We start from the raw sequence: 23139 nt of genomic DNA on the forward strand, positions 1-23139 counted from the left end.
ATTTTCATATAACTGCATGTAATAGACACTACACACACACACAGATATATTATTTTTTTTTGCATTCTGACAGGGCTTAACAAATTCAATATCTTAAGAGGCAGTCCATACATTTGGGCCATCCCTATATCATCTACATAATATTATATAAACTATTATGTGTGTTTGTGTGTCTGTATATATATATATATATATATATATATATATATTAGACATGTGCATTCTGGATTTTCACAGATCTTAGTGTGTTGCACTTTAACAAGAAGAAAACATAAATTATGCTTACCTGATAATTTTATTTCCATCGTGGGGAGGAGAGTCCACGGATTTATTTATTACTTGTGGGAATTAAGAACCTGGCCACCAGGAGGAGGCAAAGACACCCCAGCCAAAGGCTTAAATACCTCCCCCACTCCCCTCATCCCCTAGTCATTCTGCCGAGGGAACAAGGAACAGTAGGAGAAACATTAGGGTGTAAATAGTGCCAGAAGAATATATTACATTTTGGTCCGCCCATCGGAGATACGGGCGGGGGCCATGGACTCTCCTCCCACAATGAAAATAAAATTATCAGGTAAGCATAATTTATGTTTTCCATCTAAAGGGGAGGAGAGTCCACGGCTTCATTCATTACTTGTGGGAACATATACCCAAGCTCTAGAGGACACTGAATGAAACCGGGAGGGTAAAAGGCGGGCCCTTAATCTGAGGGCATCACAGCCTGTAGAACCTTTCTCCCAAAAACAGCTTCCGCAGAAGCAAAGACGTCAAATTTGTAAAACTTAGTGAAGGTATGCAAGGAGGACCAGGTAGCCGCCTTGAAAATCTGCTCCATAGAAGCCTCATTTTTGAAAACCCAAGATGAAGCTACCGCTCTAGTGGAGTGAGCCGTAATCCTCTGAGGAGGCTTATGTCCCGCTGTCTCATAGGCCAAGCGGAACAAGCTCCTCAGCCAAAAAAGACAAAGAAGTAGCAGAAGCCCTCTGACCCCTGAGCTTCCCTGAATACAAAACAAAAAGTGATTTAGATTGTCTAAAATTCTTTGTGGCCTGAAGATAGAATTTCAAAGCACGAACCACATCCAGATTATGAAGTAACCTCTCCTTAGGAGAAGAAGGATTAGGACACAAGGAAGGAACAACTCCTGATTGATGTTACGGTTAGACACAACCTTGGGGAGAAACCCAAAGCCAGTGCGAAGAACAGCCTTATCCGCATGAAACACCAGATATGGGGACTCATATTGCAAGGCCGCCAGCTCCGAAACTCTGCGTGCCGATGCGATGGCCAGCAGAAAGAGAACCTTCCATGAAAGAATCCTTATGTCAACAGAATGCATAGGTTCAAACGGAACCTTCTGCAAGACCTTAAGTACCAAATTTAGGCTCCAAGGGGAAGCAGACTGCTTAAAGACAGGCCTGATCCTAGACAGAGCCTGAACAAAGGATTGGATGTCAGGGAGATCAGCGAGTCCCCTATGTAACAGAACAGATAACGCAGAAATTTGATCCTTTAGGGAACTAGCGGCGAGACCCTTCTCCAAACCCTCTTGAAGAAAAGACAAAATCCTGGACACGCCATGACTCTCACACCAGGACAAGTAAGTCCTCCACACCTTATGATAGATGCAACGAGTGACCGGCTTTCTTGCCTGAACTAGAGTGTCAATCACCTTCTCAGAAAAAAACCTTTTTGCCAAGACTAAGCGTTCAATCTTCACGCAGTCAGTCTCAGAGAATCGAGATTTTGATGTTGTAAAGGACCCTGCTCTAGCAGATCCCTGCGACAGGGTAACCTCCACGGCGGAGAGGATGACATCCCCACCAGATCAGCAAACCAACTCCTCCTCGGCCCCAAAGGAGCAATCAGAATGGATGATGCTCTCTCCTGCTTTATACGCGCCACTACACGAGGAAGAAGCAGTAACGGAGGAAATATGTATACTAGACCAAATCCCCAAGGCATTGCCAATGCGTCTATTAGCTCCGCCTGGAGGTCCCTCGACCTCGATCCGTATCGGGGGAGCTTGCAATTCAACCTTGACGCAATGAGATCGATCTCCGGCGTCCCCCATCTGAGACAAATCTCTGCAAACACTTTGGGGTGAAGAAACCATTCCCCCGGATGAAAAGTCTGTCTGCTGAGAAAATCCGCTTCCCAGTTGACCACACCCGGGATGTGGATCGCAGAAAGCGAACCGTTGTGGGACTCCGCCCACTCCAGTATCTGAGACATCTCCCTCATTGCCAAGGAGCTCTTCGTGCCTCCCTGGTGGTTGATGTAAGCCACCGAGGAAATATTGTCCGACTGGAACCTGATAAATCTGAAGTCCCTCAGACGAGGCCACGCCTTCAGAGCGCTGTAGATCGCTCGAAGCGCCGGAATATTTATTGGAAGAAGAGCCTCTGAGCGAGACCACTTCCCCTGTGCCATCCTGGCACCCCAAACAGCTCCCCATCCTGAAAGACTCGCGTCCGTGGTAACAATCTCCCAGGATGGCCTCAGGAAGGTTGTCCCCATGGACAGGTGATCCAGGCGGATCCAGCAGAGGAGAGAAATCCGAATCCGCGCATCCATGTATATCGGCTGCGAAAGATCGGAATGATCGCCGTTCCACTGTCTCAACATGCACAATTGAAGTGGTCTGAGATGAAACCTGGCGAATAGAATGATGTCCATGCTGGAGACCATGAGCCCAATCATTTCCATGCACTGAGCTACAGATGGTCTCACTGTAGACTGAAGGGCAAGACAGGTAGACGTCATCTTTGAGCGTCGCTTGTCCGTGAGAAAGATCTTCATGGACATGGAGTCTATGATCGTGCCCAAGAACTCTACTCTAGTACAGGGAACCAGAGAACTCTTCTCGAGATTGATCTTCCAACCATGAGATTCAAGTAACTGTAACAGGAACCTGGTGTGGGCCTCTGCCAGATGGAATGACGGTGCCTGAACCAGAATGTCATCCAGGTATGTCGCCAACGCGATGCCCTGGGATCTGGTTACTGCTAGAAGGGCCCCCAGAACCTTGGTGAAGACTCTCGGGGCCGTTGACAGACCGAAAGGGAGGGCCACGAACTGGAAATGCTGATCCAGAAAGGCAAATCTGAGAACCTAACATGATCCCTGTGAATCGGAACATGAAGGTAGGCATCCCTCAAGTCTATAGAGGTCATTAGCTGCCCCTCTTGAACTAGGGGCAGAATGGATCTGATTGTTTCCATTTTGAACTATGAAATGGACAGAAACCTGTTCAGACATTTGAGGTCCAGAATCGGGCGGAACGTGCCCTCCTTCTTTGGGACCACAAACAAATTGGAGTAATACCCTAGACCCCTCTCTGCCTGGGGTACTGGTACAATAACCCCTAGAGCGACGAGATCTCATACACAACCCAGAAAGGCCTCTCTTTTTTCCAGCCTTGAAGACAAGTTTGACAGAAGGAATCTGCCCCTGGGCGGAGAGGACTTCCCTTAGGTTTCGCCTTCTTATCCTGGGGAAGGAAGACAACCTTGCTTCCTGTAACCGTGGATATAATAGAGTCCAAACATGGACTGAACGGGATCTTGCCCTTAAAAGGCAAAGACAGCAGCCTCGTCTTGGAGGTCATGTCCACCGACCAAGATTTTAGCCACAGAGCTCTGCGAGCTAGAACCGAAAAACCTGATACCTTGGCATTCAGGCAGATAATTTGATAATTAGCGTCATGAATTAAGGAATTGGCCAACTTTAGGGCATTAATCTTTTCCTGCACTTCCTCGAAAGAGGGATCACCCTCAATCATATCAAATAAGGAATCACACCAATATGATGCAGCTTCAGCAACCGCGGCTACAGCCGCTGCCGGTTGAAAAACAAACCCTGTGTGTTGAAACATCTTTCGTAACATGTTTTCCAACTTCTTATCCATAGGCTCCTTGAAAGAAGAACTATCATCTAAAGGAATTGTTGTGCGCTTAGCGAGCATGGAGCATGGACCATTCCCAAGGTGGTGTGTGGGACCACCTTGGGAATGGTCCCACACAACTCTAGCTGGACCTCCGGAACGGGGAAAAGCTTTTTAAATTGAGAAGAAGGAGAAAAGGAAGAACCTAACCGCTCCCACTCGTTCTTTATAATGTTCGCCATCTTTACAGGAACTGGGAAAGTCTGAGGAACCACCCTGTCGTCGTAAACCTTATCCAACTTAGGAATGGAAGGCTCCTCTGGAAGCTTGGGTTCCGGAACGCAAGTTCTTTATCTTAAACGGAAAACCTGGTTCCTCCACTGCCGGAGGTTTAGATGACACGGACTCCGACCACGAAAGACCTCTCCCGATACGTCGGACTGGGCCTCGTCATCGTACATCCCCTCTGGGGCGTTCGACAGAGACAAATCCTGGGTTGGGCCGCTATGAAAAGCTCTACGCTTGTGCTTAGCAGAAAGCAGCAAAGCATGGATCACCTTAGCGACTGCCGTTTCAAGCTGGTCTGCAAAATCCAGCGGCCAAGCAATCTCCCCCGAAGCGGTAACAGTCGGACACTGGGGTGCTGCATGTGAGATAGGGGACACCATTGGGAAATGCACCTCATGGGACGGAGATCCCTCAGAGGTGGACGGCTCAGTAGTGCTAGACATTCTCTTATGTTTGGAAGTCGTAGCTTTCTCAAGGCATGTGGAACACAGTTGCGCAGGCTGATCTACCAAAACCTCACAATAAACACAGGTATAAGACTTAGTTAAAGAGGGAGTACCCTCTAACGCGTCAGAATCCTCCATAGATTTTAGAAAAAAAAGATTAAACAGGCACCTTTATAACCACCAATGGCCGAGGCACTCACCACATCCTATGACCCGGACCTCAGAAAACACTTTGTCTCCTCCGCTGCAGGTCAGACCGGAAGTGAAGAAGCCCCACCCGGTCACAAGGATGTCTGCGCAGGACAGCCCCTGCCCAGGAGAAAATGCGCCAAAAAAAGACAATGCAAAAAATCCCGGAAGAGAACCTGGCAGTTTCACAAAAATGCCAGAGCTGCGTCCTAACACATAGGACAGCAATCACATAATAAACTCATCATGTACATACCCCCCCTGTTCAATAATCCCCTTATAGGAATATTACCCCATGATTCTATAAAGATAAAGGCGCCACACTGTGGCCCCGACTTCTGTGTTATCATTATGTAAAAATGAAACGATCTTACCAGAATCTACGCCGTGGAATAGGACCCTTCAAGTGTGACAGTTGGTAGCAGCGTTCCTGACATGGACTTGAGAGAAGAAAGCAATCTGCAAAACTCAACAACACCGATTGCAATAGGAGCTGTTAATATGAGTCGGGATGGTGTCGCAAACGGAAGCTCCCTCTGCATCTCCGGCACCTCTCTGCCACCTCCTGTGACGAAAGGCAAAGAATGACTGGGGGATGAGGGGAGTGGGGGAGGTATTTAAGCCTTTGGCTGGGGTGTCTTTGCCTCCTCCTGGTGGCCAGGTTCTTAATTCCCACAAGTAATGAATGAAGCCGTGGACTCTCCTCCCCTTTAGATGGAAATATGTCTTTTTTAAATTACACACATACATATTATATAATAACCTAATAAAAGTTTGATTTGTATTTTACAACTGCAAGACCTAGAAAAATCCAGCCTCACCAAGCTAAACTGTAGTTGCAACTGGTGGCAGCCAGCAGAGGGAAGTGGGGGCACTTATAGATATCTTGGGGACTATATAATATATATAATCTATACTATAATCGCATTTGTAATGTGCCCGTCGCCGTCATCAGTTGCGCCCGCAGCCTGCAGTGCGAGACAGCTTCAGGAAGCTCCAGCACTCTTAGCTGTTATTACAGCTGAAAGCTGGAGCTCCTGAAGCTTCAGGCATCTGCCGCATATTAAGCCGGAGCGCGATCGGTGCTCCGGCTTTATATGAGGGCAGATGCCTGATCATTACAGACGGTGACACTGTGTGTGTCACCGTCTGTAATGATCTAATGCTGGTGCCGGTAGGAGGAGTGGGCGGCTCAGCAGAGGAGGGGGGAGGGAAGGGAGTGGGAGGCTACGCTACAGAAATTAAAGGAACAGGGAGGGATGGGGCAGCTACACTACAGAAAAGGGGTCTGGGGGTGCAGGGGAGGACTAAATGGTGATCGTGGGAGGGGGGGGAGGTGGTGGGACCACTACACTACAGAATTTAAAAAAAAAAAGAAGTATAAAAAAAAGGGGGTTATAGGTACTGGCAGGCAGCTGCCAGTACCTAAGATGGCGGCAATCGTTAGAAGTGGGGCGGGGGTAGAGAGCTGTTTGAGGGGGGGATCAGGGACAGAGGGATAGGGACAGAAGGATAGGGAGAGGGACAGAGGGATAGGGACAGAAGGATAGGGAGAGGGACAGAGACAGAGGGATAGGGACAGAAGGATAGGAAGAAAGACAGGGGTATAGGGACAGAGGGACAGAGGTAATGATAGGGACAGGGACCAAGGGATAGGGGTAATGATAGGGACAGGGACCGAGGGATAGGGACAGAACTATAGGGACAGAGGGAGAGGGACAGAAGGAGAGGGAGATAGGGACAGAGGGATAGAGACAGGGGGATAGAGGGAGAGGGACAGAGGGATAGGGACAGAAGGATAGGAAGAAAGACAGGAGTATAGGGACAGAGGGACAGGGGTAATGATAGGGACAGGGACCGAGGGATAGGGGTAATGATAGGGACAGGGACCGAGGGATAGGGACAGAGCTATAGGGACAGAGGGAGAGGGACAGAAGGAGAGGGAGATAGGGACAGAGGGATAGGGACAGGGGGATAGAGGGACAGGGATAGAGGGATAGGGATAGAGGGATAGGGACAGAGCAATAGGGATACAAGGATAGGTTTATTTCTTCCATTAAACATTTTGGCCAGTGTACACAGGCTTTACCACTAGTAATATATAATAATGGCAAAAGGGCTGGACCTAGATCTTGAATACATATATGGAGCCCTGCCATATTGCAAAATATATGATAAAAAGTATGGGTTTTATGTGCCATACACTAAACCCAATTTTTTTCTTTCATAATTCAGATGGAGCATGGAATTTTAAGCAACTTTCTAATTTACTCCTATTATTTTTTTCTTCGTTCTCTTTATTTGAAAAAGCAGGAATCTAAGCTAAGGAGCTGGCCCATTTTTGGTTCAAGACCCTGGATAGCACAAGCTGATTGGTGACTACATTTAACCACCAATCAGCAAGTACAACCCAGGTTCTGAACAAAAAATGGGCCGGCTCGTTAGTTTAGATTCCTGTTTTTTCAAATAAAGATAGCAAGAGAACAAAGAAAAATTATTAATAGGAGTAAATTAGAAAGTTGCTTTAAAAAGCATGCTCTATCTGAATCATGAAAGAAACAAACACATGGGTTTAGTATCCCTTTAAAGAGAGCAAGAAAAGGTTAAAGAAAAAACATAATTTATGCTTACCTGATAAATTTATTTCTCTTGTAGTGTATCCAGTCCACGGATCATCCATTACTTGTGGGATATTCTCCTTCCCAACAGGAAGTTGCAAGAGGATCACCCACAGCAGAGCTGCTATATAGCTCCTCCCCTCACTGCCATATCCAGTCATTCGACCGAAACAAGCCGAGAAAGGAGAAACCATAGGGTGCAGTGGTGACTGTAGTTTAATTAAAATTTAGACCTGCCTTAAAAGGACAGGGCGGGCCGTGGACTGGATACACTACAAGAGAAATAAATTTATCAGGTAAGCATAAATTATGTTTTCTCTTGTTAAGTGTATCCAGTCCACGGATCATCCATTACTTGTGGGATACCAATACCAAAGCTAAAGTACACGGATGATGGGAGGGACAAGGCAGGAACTTAAACGGAAGGAACCACTGCCTGTAGAACCTTTCTCCCAAAAACAGCCTCCGAAGAAGCAAAAGTATCAAATTTGTAAAATTTGGAAAAGGTATGAAGTGAAGACCAAGTCGCAGCCTTGCCCAATCTGTTCAACAGAAGCCTCATTTTTAAAGGCCCAGGTGGAATCCACAGCTCTAGTAGAATGAGCTGTAATCCTTTCAGGGGGCTGCTGTCCAGCAGTCTCATAGACTAAATGGATTATACTCCAAAGCCAAAAAGAAAGAGAGGTTGCCAAGGCCTTTTGACCTCTCCTCTGTCCAGAGTAAACAACAAACAGGTTAGATGTTTGACGAAAATCTTTAGTAGCTTGTAAGTAAAACTTCAAGGCACGGACTACGTCTAGATTATGCAAAAGACGTTCCTTCTTTGAAGAAGGATTAGGACATAATGATGGAACAACAATCTCTTGATTGATATTCTTGTTAGAAACCACCTTGGGTAAAAGCCCAGGTTTTGTACGCAGAACTACTTTATCTGAATGAAAGATTAGATAAGGAGAATCACAATGTAAGGCAGATAACTCCGAGACTCTTCGAGCCGAGGAAATAGCCATCAGAAACAGAACTTTCCATGATAGAAGTTTGATATCAATAGAATGAAGGGGTTCAAACGGAACCCCTTGAAGAACTTTAAGAACCAAGTTTAAGCTCCATGGAGGAGCAACAGGTTTAAACACAGGCTTAATTCTAACTAAAGCCTAACAAAATGCCTGAACGTCTGAAACTTCTGCCAGACGCTTGTGTAAAAGAATAGACAGAGCAGAAATCTGTCCCTTTAAAGAACTAGCTGATAATCCTTTGTCCAAACCCTCTTGGAGGAAGGACAATATCCTAGAAATCCTAACCCTACTCCATGAGTAATTCTTGGATTCACACCAATGAAGATATTTACGCCATATCTTGTAGTAGATTTTCCTGGTGACAGGCTTTCGTGCCTGCATTAAGGTATCAATGACTGACTCGGAGAAGCCACGCTTTGATAGGATCAAGCGTTAAATCTCCATGCAGTCAGTCTCAGAGAAATTAGATTCGGATAATTGAAAGGACCTTGTATGAGAAGGTCTTGTCTCAGAGGCAGAGTCCATGGTGGAAAGGATGACATGTCCACTAGGTCTGCATACCAGGTCCTGCGTGGCCACGCAGGCGCTATCAGAATCACTGATGCCCTCTCCTGTCTGATTTTGGCAATCAGTCGAGGGAGCAGAGGAAACAGTGGAAACACATAAGCCAGGTTGAAGAACCAAGGAGCTGCTAGAGCATCTATCAGCGTCGCTTCTGGGTCCCTGGACCTGGATCCGTAACAAGGAAGCTTGGCGTTCTGGAGAGACGCCATGAGATCCAGTTCTGGTTTGCCCCAACAATGAACCAATTGAGCAAACACCTCCGGATGGAGTTCCCACTCCCCCGGATGAAAAGTCTGACGACTTAGAAAATCCGCCTCCCAGTTCTCTACACCTGGGATATGGATTGCTGATAGGTGTGAGACTCTGCCCAGCAAATTATCTTGGAGACTTCTAACATCGCTAGGGAACTCCTGGTTCCCCCTTGATGGTTGATGTAAGCCACAGTCGTGATGTTGTCCGACTGAAATCTGATTAACCTCAGGATTGCTAACTGAGGCCAAGCTAGAAGAGCACTGAATATTGCTCTTAACTCCAGAATATTTATTGAGAGGAGTTTCTCCTCCTGAGTCCATGATCCCCGAGCCTTCAGGGAGTTCCAGACTGCACCCCAACCTAGAAGGCTGGCATCTGTTGTTACAATCGTCCAATCTGGTCTGCGAAAGGTCATACCCTTGGACAGGTGGACCCGAGATAACCACCAGAGAAGAGAATCTCTGGTTTCCTGATCCAGATTTAGTAGAGGGGACAAATCTGTGTAATCCCCATTCCACTGACTGAGCATGCATAATTGCAGCGGTCTGAGATGCAGGCGCGCAAATGGCACTATGTCCATTGCCGCTACCATTAAGCCGATTACCTCCATGCACTGAGCCACCGCAGGGCGCGGAGTGGAGTGAAGAACACGGCAAGCATTTAGAAGTTTTGATAACCTGGACTCCGTCAGGTAAATTTTCATTTCTACAGAATCTATAAGAGTCCCTAGGAAGGAAACCTTGTGAGAGGAGATAGAGAACTCTTTTCTTCGTTCACTTTCCACCCATGCGACCTCAGAAATGCCAGAACTATCTCTGTATGAGACTTGGCAATTTGAAAGCTTGACGCCTGTATCAGGATGTCGTCTAGATAAGGAGCCACCGCTATGCCTCGCGGTCTTAGAACCGCCAGAAGTGAGCCCAGAACCTTTGTAAAAATTCTTGGGGCTGTAGTCAACCCGAAGGGAAGAGCTACAAATTGGTAATGCCTGTCTAGAAAGGCAAATCTCAGGAACCGATGATGATTCTTGTTAATCGGAATGTGAAGGTAGGCATCCTTTAAGTCCACTGTGGTTATGTACTGACCCTCTTGGATCATGGGTAAGATGGTTCGAATAGTTTCCATCTTGAATGATGGAACTCTGAGGAATTTGTTTAAGATCTTTAGATCCAAAATTGGTCTGAAGGTTCCCTCTGTTTTGGGAACCACAAACAGATTTGAATAAAAACCCTGTCCTTGTTCCGTCCGCGGAACTGGATGGATCACTCCCATTTTTAGGAGGTCTTGCACGCAGCGTAGGAATGCCTCTTTCTTTATCTGGTTTGCATATAATCTTGAAAGGTGAAATCTCCCTTGTGGAGGAGAAGCTTTGAAGTCCAGAAGATATCCCTGAGATATGATCTCCAATGCCCAGGGATCCTGAACATCTCTTTTTTTTTATCCATTGGATCTGAAAAAGCACAACTGTCCTCAACCGGGATAGTGGTACGCTTTGCTAAAATAGAAACTGCTCCCTCCACCTTAGGGACCGTCTGCCATAAGTCCCGTGTAGTGGCGTCTATGGGAAACATTTTTCTAAATATAGGAGGGGGGGGGGAAACGGCACACCGGGTCTATCCCACTGCTTACTAATAATTTCTGTAAACCTTTTAGGTATTGGAAAAACATCAGTACACACCGGCACTGCATAGTATTTATCCAGTCTACACAATTTCTCTGGCACTGCAATTGTGTCACAGTCATTCAGAGCAGCTAACACCTCCCCAAGCAATACACGGAGGTTCTCAAGCTTAAATTTAAAATAAGAAATCTCTGAATCAGGTTTACCCGAGTCAGAGATGTCACCCACAGACTGAAGCTCTCCGTCCTCAGGTTCTGCATATTGTGACGCAGTATCAGACATGGCTCTTACAGCATCTACGCGCTCGGTATCTCGTCTAACCCCAGAGCTATCGCGCTTGCCTCTTAATTCAGGCAATCTGGCTAATACCGCTGACAGGGTATTATCCATGATCGCAGCCATGTCCTGCAAAGTAATCGCTATGGGGGTCCCTGATGTACTTGGCGCCATATTAGCGTGCGTCCCTTGAGCGGGAGGCAAAGGGTCCGACACGTGGGGAGAGTTAGTCGGCATAACTTCCCCCTCGACAGAACCCTCTGGTGACAATTCTTTTATAGATAAAGACTGATCTTTACTGTTTAAGGTGAAATCAATACATTTAGTACACATTCTCCTATGGGGCTCCACCATGGCTTTTAAACATAATGAACAAGTAGTTTCCTCTGTGTCAGACATGTTTGTACAGACTAGCAATGAGACTAGCAAGCTTGGAAAACACTTTAAAACAAGTTAACAAGCAATATAAAAAACGTTACTGTGCCTTTAAGAAAAACAAATTTTGTCAAAATTTGAAATAACAGTGAAAAAAGGCAGTTACACTAACGAAATTTTTACAGTGTATGTAACAAGTTAGCAGAGCATTGCACCCACTTGCAAATGGATGATTAACCCCTTAATACCAAAAACGGAATAATAAATGAAAAAAAAAAAAAGTTTTTAAAACTAGTCACAACAACTGCCACAGGTCTACTGTGGTTTTTACCCTCCTCAAACACGACTTTTGAAGCCTTTTGAGCCCTTCAGAGATGTCCTGTATCATGCAGAGGGAAGCTGAATGTCTCTGTCTGTAATTTTAGCTGCGCAGAAAAGCGCTAAAATAGGCCCCTCCCACTCATATTACAACAGTGGAAAGCCAGCCATGTGGAAAAAAACTAAACCCCAATAAGTTTTATCACCAAGCATATATAAAAACGATTAAACATGCCAGCAAACGTTTTATATTGCACTTTTATAAGAGTATGTATCTCTGGTAATAAGCCTGATACCAGTCGCTATTAAATCACTGTATTTAGGCTTAACTTACATTAATCCGGTATCAGCAGCATTTTTCTAGCAAATTCCATCCCTAGAAATATGTTAACTGCACATACCTTATTGCAGGATAGCCTGCACGCCATTCCCCCTCTGAAGTTACCTCGCTCCTCAGAATATGTGAGAACGGCAGTGGATCTTAGTTACTTCTGCTAAAATCATAGAAAACGCAGGCAGATTCTTCTTCTAATGCTGCCTGAGATAAAATAGTACACTCCGGTACCATTTAAAAATAACAAACTTTTGATTGAAGAAAAAAACTAACTATAATACACCACTCTCCTCTTACTACGTCCATCTTTGTTGAGAGTTGCAAGAGAATGACTGGATATGGCAGTGAGGGGAGGAGCTATATAGCAGCTCTACTGTGGGTGATCCTCTTGCAACTTCCTGTTGGGAAGGAGAATATCCCACAAGTAATGGATGATCTGTGGACTGGATACACTTAACAAGAGAAAGGAGGAAGTGAGGGGGAGAGAGAAAGAAGGATGATGGGAAAACAGTAATAAAAAAAGGAAAGACTGCTGAGGCGAGGGGAGACTTTAGAGAGTGAGGGCTAAAGAGTTTGTGAGAGGTCTTTACACTATTTTTTGTGTTCTTCATTTTATTTGCTGTTTTTTCTTCTGACAACAAATATAAAACTAAAATGAGTTTCACTTATTCTATAATAAAAACCAACTGCTTATTTTTAGGTTTATATTTTTTCAGAGCTGGCTGTAGCAAGTGGTATCTGTAGCACACCAAGGCTATGTAAATAAGCCACTGAAGAAATACAAATCCTATTATACTCTCACAGGAACAATACTACCATCAGTGATGATGCAAAATAAAGAAGGCCATTGCTATTTTGCCCTCTCATTATTTTTCAAAAGCACGTACTATTTAAATTGGTGTGGAACCATGATCAAGGTTGTTTATAGAGCTTATTGAAATTGTCCATTTCATTCAACACACATTTTATCACAATGCAATTGGGTCTTACCTGAAGCTCAGATACAGTATCCTAAAATATAAGAAAAAACAAACAGATCATCATCTTTTATGTACTTTGTCATTAGATATCGCAAGCTCAATACAAGGGGTAAAATAAAAAAAATAATTTTTCTTTTTTTTTTTAAACTCTCCAATTTACTACTATCTAATTTGCCTCATTCTCTTGCTATCCTTTGTCAGAAAAATACCAAGGTAGGCTCTACTGAGAGCTTGCTGCTGATTTGTGGCTGCACATGTATACCTCGTCATTTGTTACCTGATATGTTCAGCTAGCTCCCAGTAGATCATTGCTACTCCTCCAACAAAGGATACAAAAAGAACAAAGCAAATCGGATAATAGAAGTAAAGTGGAAAGTTGTTTCAAATTGTATGTTCTGTCTAAATCACAAATGGAAAAAAAAAAAGGGTTTCATCATGTCCCTTTAACATAAAAACTGATTTTTTTTAAAAACAACAATTGTGGGAACTATTTAAATCAACTTTTCGACATGCAACAACAGTAATCACATTAGAGACGGTTATTTTTACTCATAATTCACAGTGTTGGATTAATAATATCTAAGAATATTTGCTGTATTTATCTTTCTTATTCCCTTTAACCCTTGTCCATTAATGTCTAAGAACATTAAATTAATATCTTAATGCTCATTTCATCAGTCCATAAAACCTTAGAAAAGGGACTTCCTGTGGGAGGAGCAAGGAGGAAGGTGTGTAGGCTCTGAGCTCCTGTGAAACCGGAGCTAAGCTTAACATCCGACACCCCGCCACGAAGCCCTATTGCCGGGGTGAAAGATTTACTCGGCCTGGGGGACAGGAAAGAGTGGCATCAGGAAGTCACAGCACCCTAAGCTTAGACGTATTGCATCTGCTAAAACAGAGAACTAAAAACCCACCGGAGATTATAAACAGATAACTGCCAGTACAGACTGTGATAATCACCCTGAGTAAACCTGGCACCGGGAGCAGGAGTTCTGAGGAGCAGTGGAAGACCCAGTGTGAGAGACTGCCCAGAGTACTATTGGCAATACAGACCGGGAAGCGGCTGAACACCCCCCCATATCGGTAAGTCGGCCAGTAGTGATGACGACATGAGTACCTGACGCCGCAGCAGCGGGGAACAGCCGCACAAGAGCGCAGGTGAAAGCAGTACTACTCGCAGTAAAAAAAAAAAAAAAAAAAAACAACATCGGAGGATCTATAGCAAAGGCCCCCCGGGTGGGGTAAAGCTTAGACGGAACCAGCAAGTGAGTGGTCGTGAAGCAATGGGGGGGTAAGTAAGTGAGCAAGTACATGTTTGAATGCACGAGAGCTGCGTACAAAAGCTGGGTACAAAGTGTAAGAAGGACACTGATGTGGATTTTGGCCGGGGGTGTTAATGATGATATACAGAGCATAAGAGAGGCCTAGCACGATAAATCACCTAAACCCAGAGGGGTGACTGATATTTGTAACATGAGAATGAAAAAGTACATTGGGAGACTTTAAACACCTAACAGTTACCTCTAGGATATATGGTTGTATGGTGCACACCTCTGTCTTAGACTTGTTACTTTGGTAAAGTATTGCCAGCAAAACAAGACAAGTTTGGCGCTCACGGTTTAAACAGAGCAAGCAGGAATATCGGGATAGAGGTTACTGGGGGCAAAACGCTGCAGTATTAAGTTACAGCCAAGGAGTGTTAAATATCTATACCTTGGATGGGTTAAAGTGAACTGTGTAAAAGTATCAGCAAAAAAAGGATTGTGACTTTCCCTAAATCCTGAGACAATATTTCTTTATGTGGCTGAGGGATGATGACAGCCCAGAACTGAACTAAAATGTTTAAAGTTGTATAGCTAACTAGCAAATGTTTACAGCAAGATTGTATTTACAGGATACTTATTTCTGGCAAGAGACGACAAGACTATAATAAGCCAAAAGCAATTTAAAGTTGCCATATTGTGTTGCTAAAATTGATATGTAAATGGTATAGATAAAGTGGAAATTACACAGGTGCGGTTTGTAAGAGGAATATAGTCAATATTTGCTACAGAATTAGTCTCCTGGGTCAATAGAAAGAACTAAGATAGAGCGTAGTGGATACACTGTAGTATTGTGACAAATAGTAAAAAGAATAGAACAGGCTGCATTTGACTAAGAAAGATATTCAGGAGGCTGACTTCAAGTAATCGGCACTCTGAGGTATTTTGAGTAAAACTTTTGCAGAGGTCGATATAATATTTTTAAGCTGCCTGAGAATTGTCCTTTTTTTTGGTCTTAATAACAGAGTGTAAGTAAACATAGTTGGGATTAAGAGAGAAACACATAAATGGAAAAATATATTACAAACACAAAAAATAGATCACCAGCAATGCCATTGAAAAAGGATAAAAAACAGAAAGCACAAAATGAAATTAGCACAGAATCTAATATTCAGAGCCCAGAAAGAAATCCAGAAACACAGCTTACTATAAATCAATTAGCAGAGTTAATTTTACCTCAATTTGAAATGGTGAAAAAAGAGATCACAGAATTATCACAGGAAATCAGACAATTTTCTATCAGAATAACGGAGGTAGAAAATAGGGTGTCTGAGGTAGAGGATAAACAAAACATACAAGAAGCAATAGTGGCTAGGCACACAGATAAAATTAATGCACTACAGACAAAAATAGAAGACTTGGAGGACAGGTCACGGCGGAGCAATATCCGCATAGTTGGCCTGCCCGAAACTAATGGACAGGAAGATTTACTAACTTTCGGTGCAGTCACACTGCCAAATCTACTAGGAATGCAACCCGATAAGGGGGCTCTGCAGGTGGAGAGAGCACACAGGGTTGGACCACTAAGACAACCCAGGGAGAGTAATTCTAGGCCAAGAGTAATCATTATCAAATATTTGAATTTTCAAGACAAAGTTAGCATAATGTACCACTATAGAAAATTGAGAACATTGCAGATAGGTGGCAAACCAATCCTGATTTTTCAGGACTTCTCGATGGAGACATCGGGGAGAAGGCGAGCTATGGCACCGTACTGTACAGGGCTTATAAAAGCCGGCTTAAGAGCCACTATGAGATACCCAGCTAAAATTACGGTTTTAGGGATAGACGGTGTCACAGCACTTAATACGGTGGAAGAAGCAAAAATTTTTTGTGCCGAGAATAATATAGAAGTGTAATGGTACTAGATGGAAAGCTCTACATGGGTGGTCAAAAATGCAGAGATTAAGGGAAGGAGAGCAGAGAAATGGAAACAGTTGGGGGAGGTGGGGGGGCTGGGCGACGGGAGGCATACTTTTTTTTTTTTTTTTTTCTTCTCTCGTCTATGTCTTGTGGTTAACCAAAAGATTTTAGTAAAAGATGAGTGGATCACTTAACTTTGTATCATGGAATGTGGGAGGGATAACCTCCCCCATCAAATGTAAGAATATCTTCAAAGTACTGAAGAAACAGAAACCAGACATTTTATTCCTTCAGGAATTACATCTAAAAGCTCACGAAATAGATAAGTTAAGAACTAACTGGCTTACAGAAATTATTGCCACCCCATGTACAACACGTAAGTGCAGGGTAGCAATACTATTTAATAGAAGCTTGGATTATGAAATATTAAAAACTAAACTGGATCCGCAGGGCAGATTTATTATTATACAAGTTAAAATTGATGAAATAATTTGGACCCTGTGTAATATATACGCACCCAACACATTTGAAAGGAAGTTTTGGCAACAGATAATAAAGGAGGTGACACCGAATCTAGGTCAGAATTTGATTATTGCAGGGGACATGAACACAACACCATACCCAGATAGTGATAGATCTAAGATTGGTCACAGACAGATATATCAGAGAGAGGCAAGGTTTTTTCGTAATGTCTTAAAATGTATCAAAGTCCATGATATTTGGCGACTGCAGCATCCAGACGAACGGTCTTATACGTGTGAATCTAAGTCGTATAGATGCTTTTCAAGAATAGACATGTTCTTAATAGATGAACACCTCTTAAAATACGAGATTAATACACAAATAGAAGAGATAATATTGTCCGACCATGCAATAATTAGTTGTAAGACACTAACTCAGGACAAGGCGAGTAATAAGATAAACACTTTTAGATTCCCCGGATACATGTCTAAAAATACGAAATTTGTTAATTGGGTCTCAAATAAATGGAAAGAGTATATTGCAATGAACAGAGAGTATGAGGAGAAGTTAGAGATTTTGTGGGAGGCTGGTAAAGCGGTCATGCGCGGTGAGATAAAGGCATATATGGTCAAGTTAAATCGTAAAAAACAGAATTTATGTTTACCTGATAAATTACTTTCTCCAACGGTGTTTCCGGTCCACGGCGTCATCCTTACTTGTGGGATATTCTCCTCCCCAACAGGAAATGGCAAAGAGCCCAGCAAAGCTGGTCACATGATCCCTCCTAGGCTCCGCCTTCCCCAGTCATTCGACCGACGTAAAGGAGGAATATTTGCATAGGAGAAATCATATGATACCGTGGTGACTGTAGTTAAAGAAAATAAATTATCAGACCTGATTAAAAAACCAGGGCGGGCCGTGGACCGGACACACCGTTGGAGAAAGTAATTTATCAGGTAAACATAAATTCTGTTTTCTCCAACATAGGTGTGTCCGGTCCACGGCGTCATCCTTACTTGTGGGAACCAATACCAAAGCTTTAGGACACGGATGAAGGGAGGGAGCAAATCAGGTCACCTAGATGGAAGGCACCACGGCTTGCAAAACCTTTCTCCCAAAAATAGCCTCAGAAGAAGCAAAAGTATCAAATTTGTAAAATTTAGTAAAAGTGTGCAGTGAAGACCAAGTCGCTGCCTTACATATCTGATCAACAGAGGCCTCGTTCTTGAAGGCCCATGTGGAAGCCACAGCCCTAGTGGAATGAGCTGTGATTCTTTCAGGAGGCTGCCGTCCGGCAGTCTCGTAAGCCAATCTGATGATGCTTTTAATCCAAAAAGAGAGAGAGGTAGAAGTTGCTTTTTGACCTCTCCTTTTACCAGAATAAACAACAAACAAGGAAGATGTTTGTCTAAAATCCTTTGTAGCATCTAAATAGAATTTTAGAGCACGAACTACATCCAAATTGTGCAACAAACGTTCCTTCTTTGAAACTGGATTCGGACACAAAGAAGGCACGACTATCTCCTGGTTAATGTTTTTGTTAGAAACAACTTTCGGAAGAAAACCAGGTTTAGTACGCAGAACCACCTTATCTGCATGGAACACCAGATAAGGAGGAGAACACTGCAGAGCAGATAATTCTGAAACTCTTCTAGCAGAAGAAATTGCAACCAAAAACAAAACTTTCCAAGATAATAACTTAATATCAACGGAATGTAAGGGTTCAAACGGAACCCCCTGAAGAACTGAAAGAACTAAATTGAGACTCCAAGGAGGAGTCAAAGGTTTGTAAACAGGCTTGATTCTAACCAGAGCCTGAACAAAGGCTTGAACATCTGGCACAGCTGCCAGCTTTTTGTGAAGTAACACAGACAAGGCAGAAATCTGTCCTTTCAAAGAACTTGCAGATAATCCTTTCTCCAAACCTTCTTGAAGAAAGGATAGAATCTTAGGAATTTTTATCTTGTCCCAAGGGAATCCTTTAGATTCACACCAACAGATATATTTTTTCCATATTTTGTGGTAGATTTTTCTAGTTACAGGCTTTCTGGCCTGAACAAGAGTATCAATGACAGAATCTGAGAACCCTCGCTTTGATAAGATCAAGCGTTCAATCTCCAAGCAGTCAGTTGGAGTGAGACCAGATTCGGATGTTCGAACGGACCTTGAACAAGAAGGTCTCGTCTCAAAGGTAGCTTCCATGGTGGAGCCGATGACATATTCACCAGGTCTGCATACCAAGTCCTGCGTGGCCACGCAGGAGCTATCAAGATCACCGATGCCCTCTCCTGATTGATCCTGGCTACCAGCCTGGGGATGAGAGGAAACGGCGGGAATACATAAGCTAGTTTGAAGGTCCAAGGTGCTACTAGTGCATCTACTAGAGTCGCCTTGGGATCCCTGGATCTGGACCCGTAGCAAGGAACCTTGAAGTTCTGACGAGAGGCCATCAGATCCATGTCTGGAATGCCCCACAATTGAGTGATTTGGGCAAAGATTTCCGGATGGAGTTCCCACTCCCCCGGATGAAATGTCTGACGACTCAGAAAATCCGCTTCCCAATTTTCCACTCCTGGAATGTGGATTGCAGACAAGTGGCAGGAGTGAGTCTCCGCCCATTGAATGATTTTGGTCACTTCTTCCATCGCCAGGGAACTCCTTGTTCCCCCCTGATGGTTGATGTACGCAACAGTCGTCATGTTGTCTGATTGAAACCGTATGAACTTGGTCTTTGCTAGCTGAGGCCAAGCCTTGAGAGCATTGAATATCGCTCTCAGTTCCAGAATATTTATCGGGAGAAAAGATTCTTCCCGAGACCAAAGACCCTGCGCTTTCAGGGGTCCCCAGACCGCGCCCCAGCCCACCAGACTGGCGTCGGTCGTGACAATGACCCACTCTGGTCTGCGGAAGCTCATCCCCTGTGACAGGTTGTCCAGGGACAGCCACCAACTGAGTGAATCTCTGGTCCTCTGATCTACTTGTATCGTCGGAGACAAGTCTGTATAGTCCCCATTCCACTGACTGAGCATGCACAGTTGTAATGGTCTTAGATGAATTCGCGCAAAAGGAACTATGTCCATTGCCGCTACCATCAAACCTATTACTTCCATGCACTGCGCTATGGAAGGAAGAGGAACAGAATGAAGTATTTGACAAGAGTTTAGAAGTTTTGATTTTCTGGCCTCTGTCAGAAAAATCCTCATTTCTAAGGAGTCTATTATTGTTCCCAAGAAGGGAACCCTTGTTGACGGAGATAGAGAACTTTTTTCTACGTTCACTTTCCACCCGTGAGATCTGAGAAAGGCCAGGACAATGTCCGTGTGAGCCTTTGCTTGTGGAAGGGACGACGCTTGAATCAGTATGTCGTCCAAGTAAGGTACTACTGCAATGCCCCTTGGTCTTAGCACCGCTAGAAGGGACCCTAGTACCTTTGTGAAAATTCTTGGAGCAGTGGCTAATCCGAACGGGAGTGCCACAAACTGGTAATGCTTGTCCAGAAATGCGAACCTTAGGAACCGATGATGTTCCTTGTGGATAGGAATATGTAGATACGCATCCTTTAAATCCACCGTGGTCATGAATTGGCCTTCCTGGATGGAAGGAAGAATTGTTCGAATGGTTTCCATTTTGAACGATGGAACCTTGAGAAACTTGTTTAGGATCTTGAGATCTAAGATTGGTCTGAATGTTCCCTCTTTTTTGGGAACTACGAACAGATTGGAGTAGGACCCCATCCCTAGTTCTCCTAATGGAACAGGATGAATCACTCCCATTTTTAACAGGTCTTCTACACAATGTAAGAATGCCTGTCTTTTTATGTGGTCTGAAGACAATTGAGACCTGTGGAACCTCCCCCTTGGGGGAAGCCCCTTGAATTCCAGAAGATAACCTTGGGAGACTATTTCTAGCGCCCAAGGATCCAGAACATCTCTTGCCCAAGCCTGAGCGAAGAGAGAGAGTCTGCCCCCCACCAGATCCGGTCCCGGATCGGGGCCAACATCTCATGCTGTCTTGGTAGCAGTGGCAGGTTTCTTGGCCTGCTTACCTTTGTTCCAGCCTTGCATTGGCCTCCAGGCTGGCTTGGCTTGAGAAGTATTACCCTCTTGCTTAGAGGACGTAGCACTTGGGGCTGGTCCGTTTCTGCGAAAGGGACGAAAATTAGGTTTATTTTTGGCCTTGAAAGACCTATCCTGAGGAAGGGCGTGGCCCTTGCCCCCAGTGATATCGGAAATAATCTCTTTCAAGTCAGGGCCAAACAGCGTTTTCCCCTTGAAAGGAATGTTAAGCAATTTGTTCTTGGAAGACGCATCCGCTGACCAAGATTTTAGCCAAAGCGCTCTGCGCGCCACAATAGCAAAACCAGAATTTTTCGCCGCTAACCTAGCCAATTGCAAAGTGGCGTCTAGGGTGAAAGAGTTAGCCAATTTGAGAGCATGAATTCTGTCCATAATCTCCTCATAAGAAGAATCTTTATTGAGCGCCTTTTCTAGTTCATCGAACCAGAAACACGCTGCTGTAGTGACAGGAACAATGCATGAAATTGGTTGTAGAAGGTAACCTTGCTGAACAAACATCTTTTTAAGCAAACCCTCTAATTTTTTATCCATAGGATCTTTGAAAGCACAACTATCTTCTATGGGTATAGTGGTGCGTTTGTTTAGAGTAGAAACCGCCCCCTCGACCTTGGGGACTGTCTGCCATAAGTCCTTTCTGGGGTCGACCATAGGAAACAATTTCTTAACTATAGGGGGAGGGACGAAAGGAATACCGGGCCTTTCCCATTCTTTATTTACAATGTCCGCCACCCGCTTGGGTATAGGAAAAGCTTCGGGGGGCCCCGGGACCTCTAGGAACTTGTCCATTTTACATAATTTCTCTGGAATGACCAAATTCTCACAATCATCCAGAGTAGATAACACCTCCTTAAGCAGAGCGCGGAGATGTTCCAATTTAAATTTAAATGTAATCACATCAGGTTCAGCTTGTTGAGAAATTTTCCCTGAATCTGAAATTTCTCCCTCAGACAAAACCTCCCTGGCCCCCTCAGACTGGTGTAGGGGCACTTCAGAACCAATATCATCAGCGTCCTCATGCTCTTCAGTATTTTCTAAAACAGAGCAGTCGCGCTTTCGCTGATAAGTGGGCATTTTGGCTAAAATGTTTTTGATAGAATTATCCATTACAGCCGTTAATTGTTGCATAGTAAGGAGTATTGGCGCACTAGATGTACTAGGGGCCTCCTGAGTGGGCAAGACTGGTGTAGACGAAGGAGGGGATGATGCAGTACCATGCTTACTCCCCTCACTTGAGGAATCATCTTGGGCATCATTTTCTCTAAATTTTGTGTCACATAAATCACATCTATTTAAATGAGAAGGAACCTTGGCTTCCCCACATTCAGAACACAGTCTATCTGGTAGTTCAGACATGTTAAACAGGCATAAACTTGATAACAAAGTACAAAAAACGTTTTAAAATAAAACCGTTACTGTCACTTTAAATTTTAAACTGAACACACTTTATTACTGCAAATGTGAAAAAGTATGAAGGAATTGTTCAAAATTCACCAAAATTTCACCACAGTGTCTTAAAGCCTTAAAAGTATTGCACACCAAATTTGAAAGCTTTAACCCTTAAAATAACGGAACCGGAGCCGTTTTTATATTTAACCCCTTTACAGTCCCTGGTATCTGCTTTGCTGAGACCCAACCAAGCCCAAAGGGGAATACGATACCAGATGACGCCTTCAGAAAGTCTTTTCTATGTATCAGAGCTCCTCACACATGCATCTGCATGTCATGCTTCCCAAAAACAAGTGCGCAATAGAGGCGCGAAAATGAGACTCTGCCTATGATTAGGGAAAGCCCCTAGAGAATAAGGTGTCCAATACAGTGCCTGCCGGTTATTTTACATAATTCCCAAGATTAAAATAATTCCTCAAGGCTATGAAGTATAAAATATGCTTATATATAAATCGTTTTAGCCCAGAAAATGTCTACAGTCTTAAAAGCCCTTGTGAAGCCCTTTTTTTCTTTATGTAATAAAAATGGCTTACCGGATCCCATAGGGAAAATGACAGCTTCCAGCATTACATCGTCTTGTTAGAAATGTGTCATACCTCAAGCAGCAAAAGTCTGCACACTGTTTCCCCCAACTGAAGTTAATTCCTCTCAACAGTCCTGTGTGGAAACAGCCATCGATTTTAGTAACGGTTGCTAAAATCATTTTCCTCTTACAAACAGAATTCTTCATCTCTTTTCTGTTTCAGAGTAAATAGTACATACCAGCACTATTTTAAAATAACAAACTCTTGATTGAATAATAAAAAC

The 23139-nt window shown here is 43.9% G+C and overlaps 1 protein-coding gene across 3 annotated transcripts in view; it reads right to left on the minus strand.

The window, feature by feature from the left end:
• GOLGA4 (golgin A4) overlaps nt 1-23139 on the minus strand; it is a 319091-nt gene that overhangs the window by 70200 nt on the left and 225752 nt on the right. For all 3 annotated transcript variants that reach the window (XM_053714445.1, XM_053714446.1, XM_053714444.1), the window contains one exon: nt 13174-13194. In XM_053714445.1, coding sequence (XP_053570420.1) covers nt 13174-13194 — 21 coding nt within the window. The remainder of the gene's footprint in view (nt 1-13173; nt 13195-23139) is intronic.

This window comes from Bombina bombina, chromosome 5 (assembly GCF_027579735.1).
Source record: "Bombina bombina isolate aBomBom1 chromosome 5, aBomBom1.pri, whole genome shotgun sequence".
NCBI lineage: Eukaryota > Metazoa > Chordata > Amphibia > Anura > Bombinatoridae > Bombina > Bombina bombina.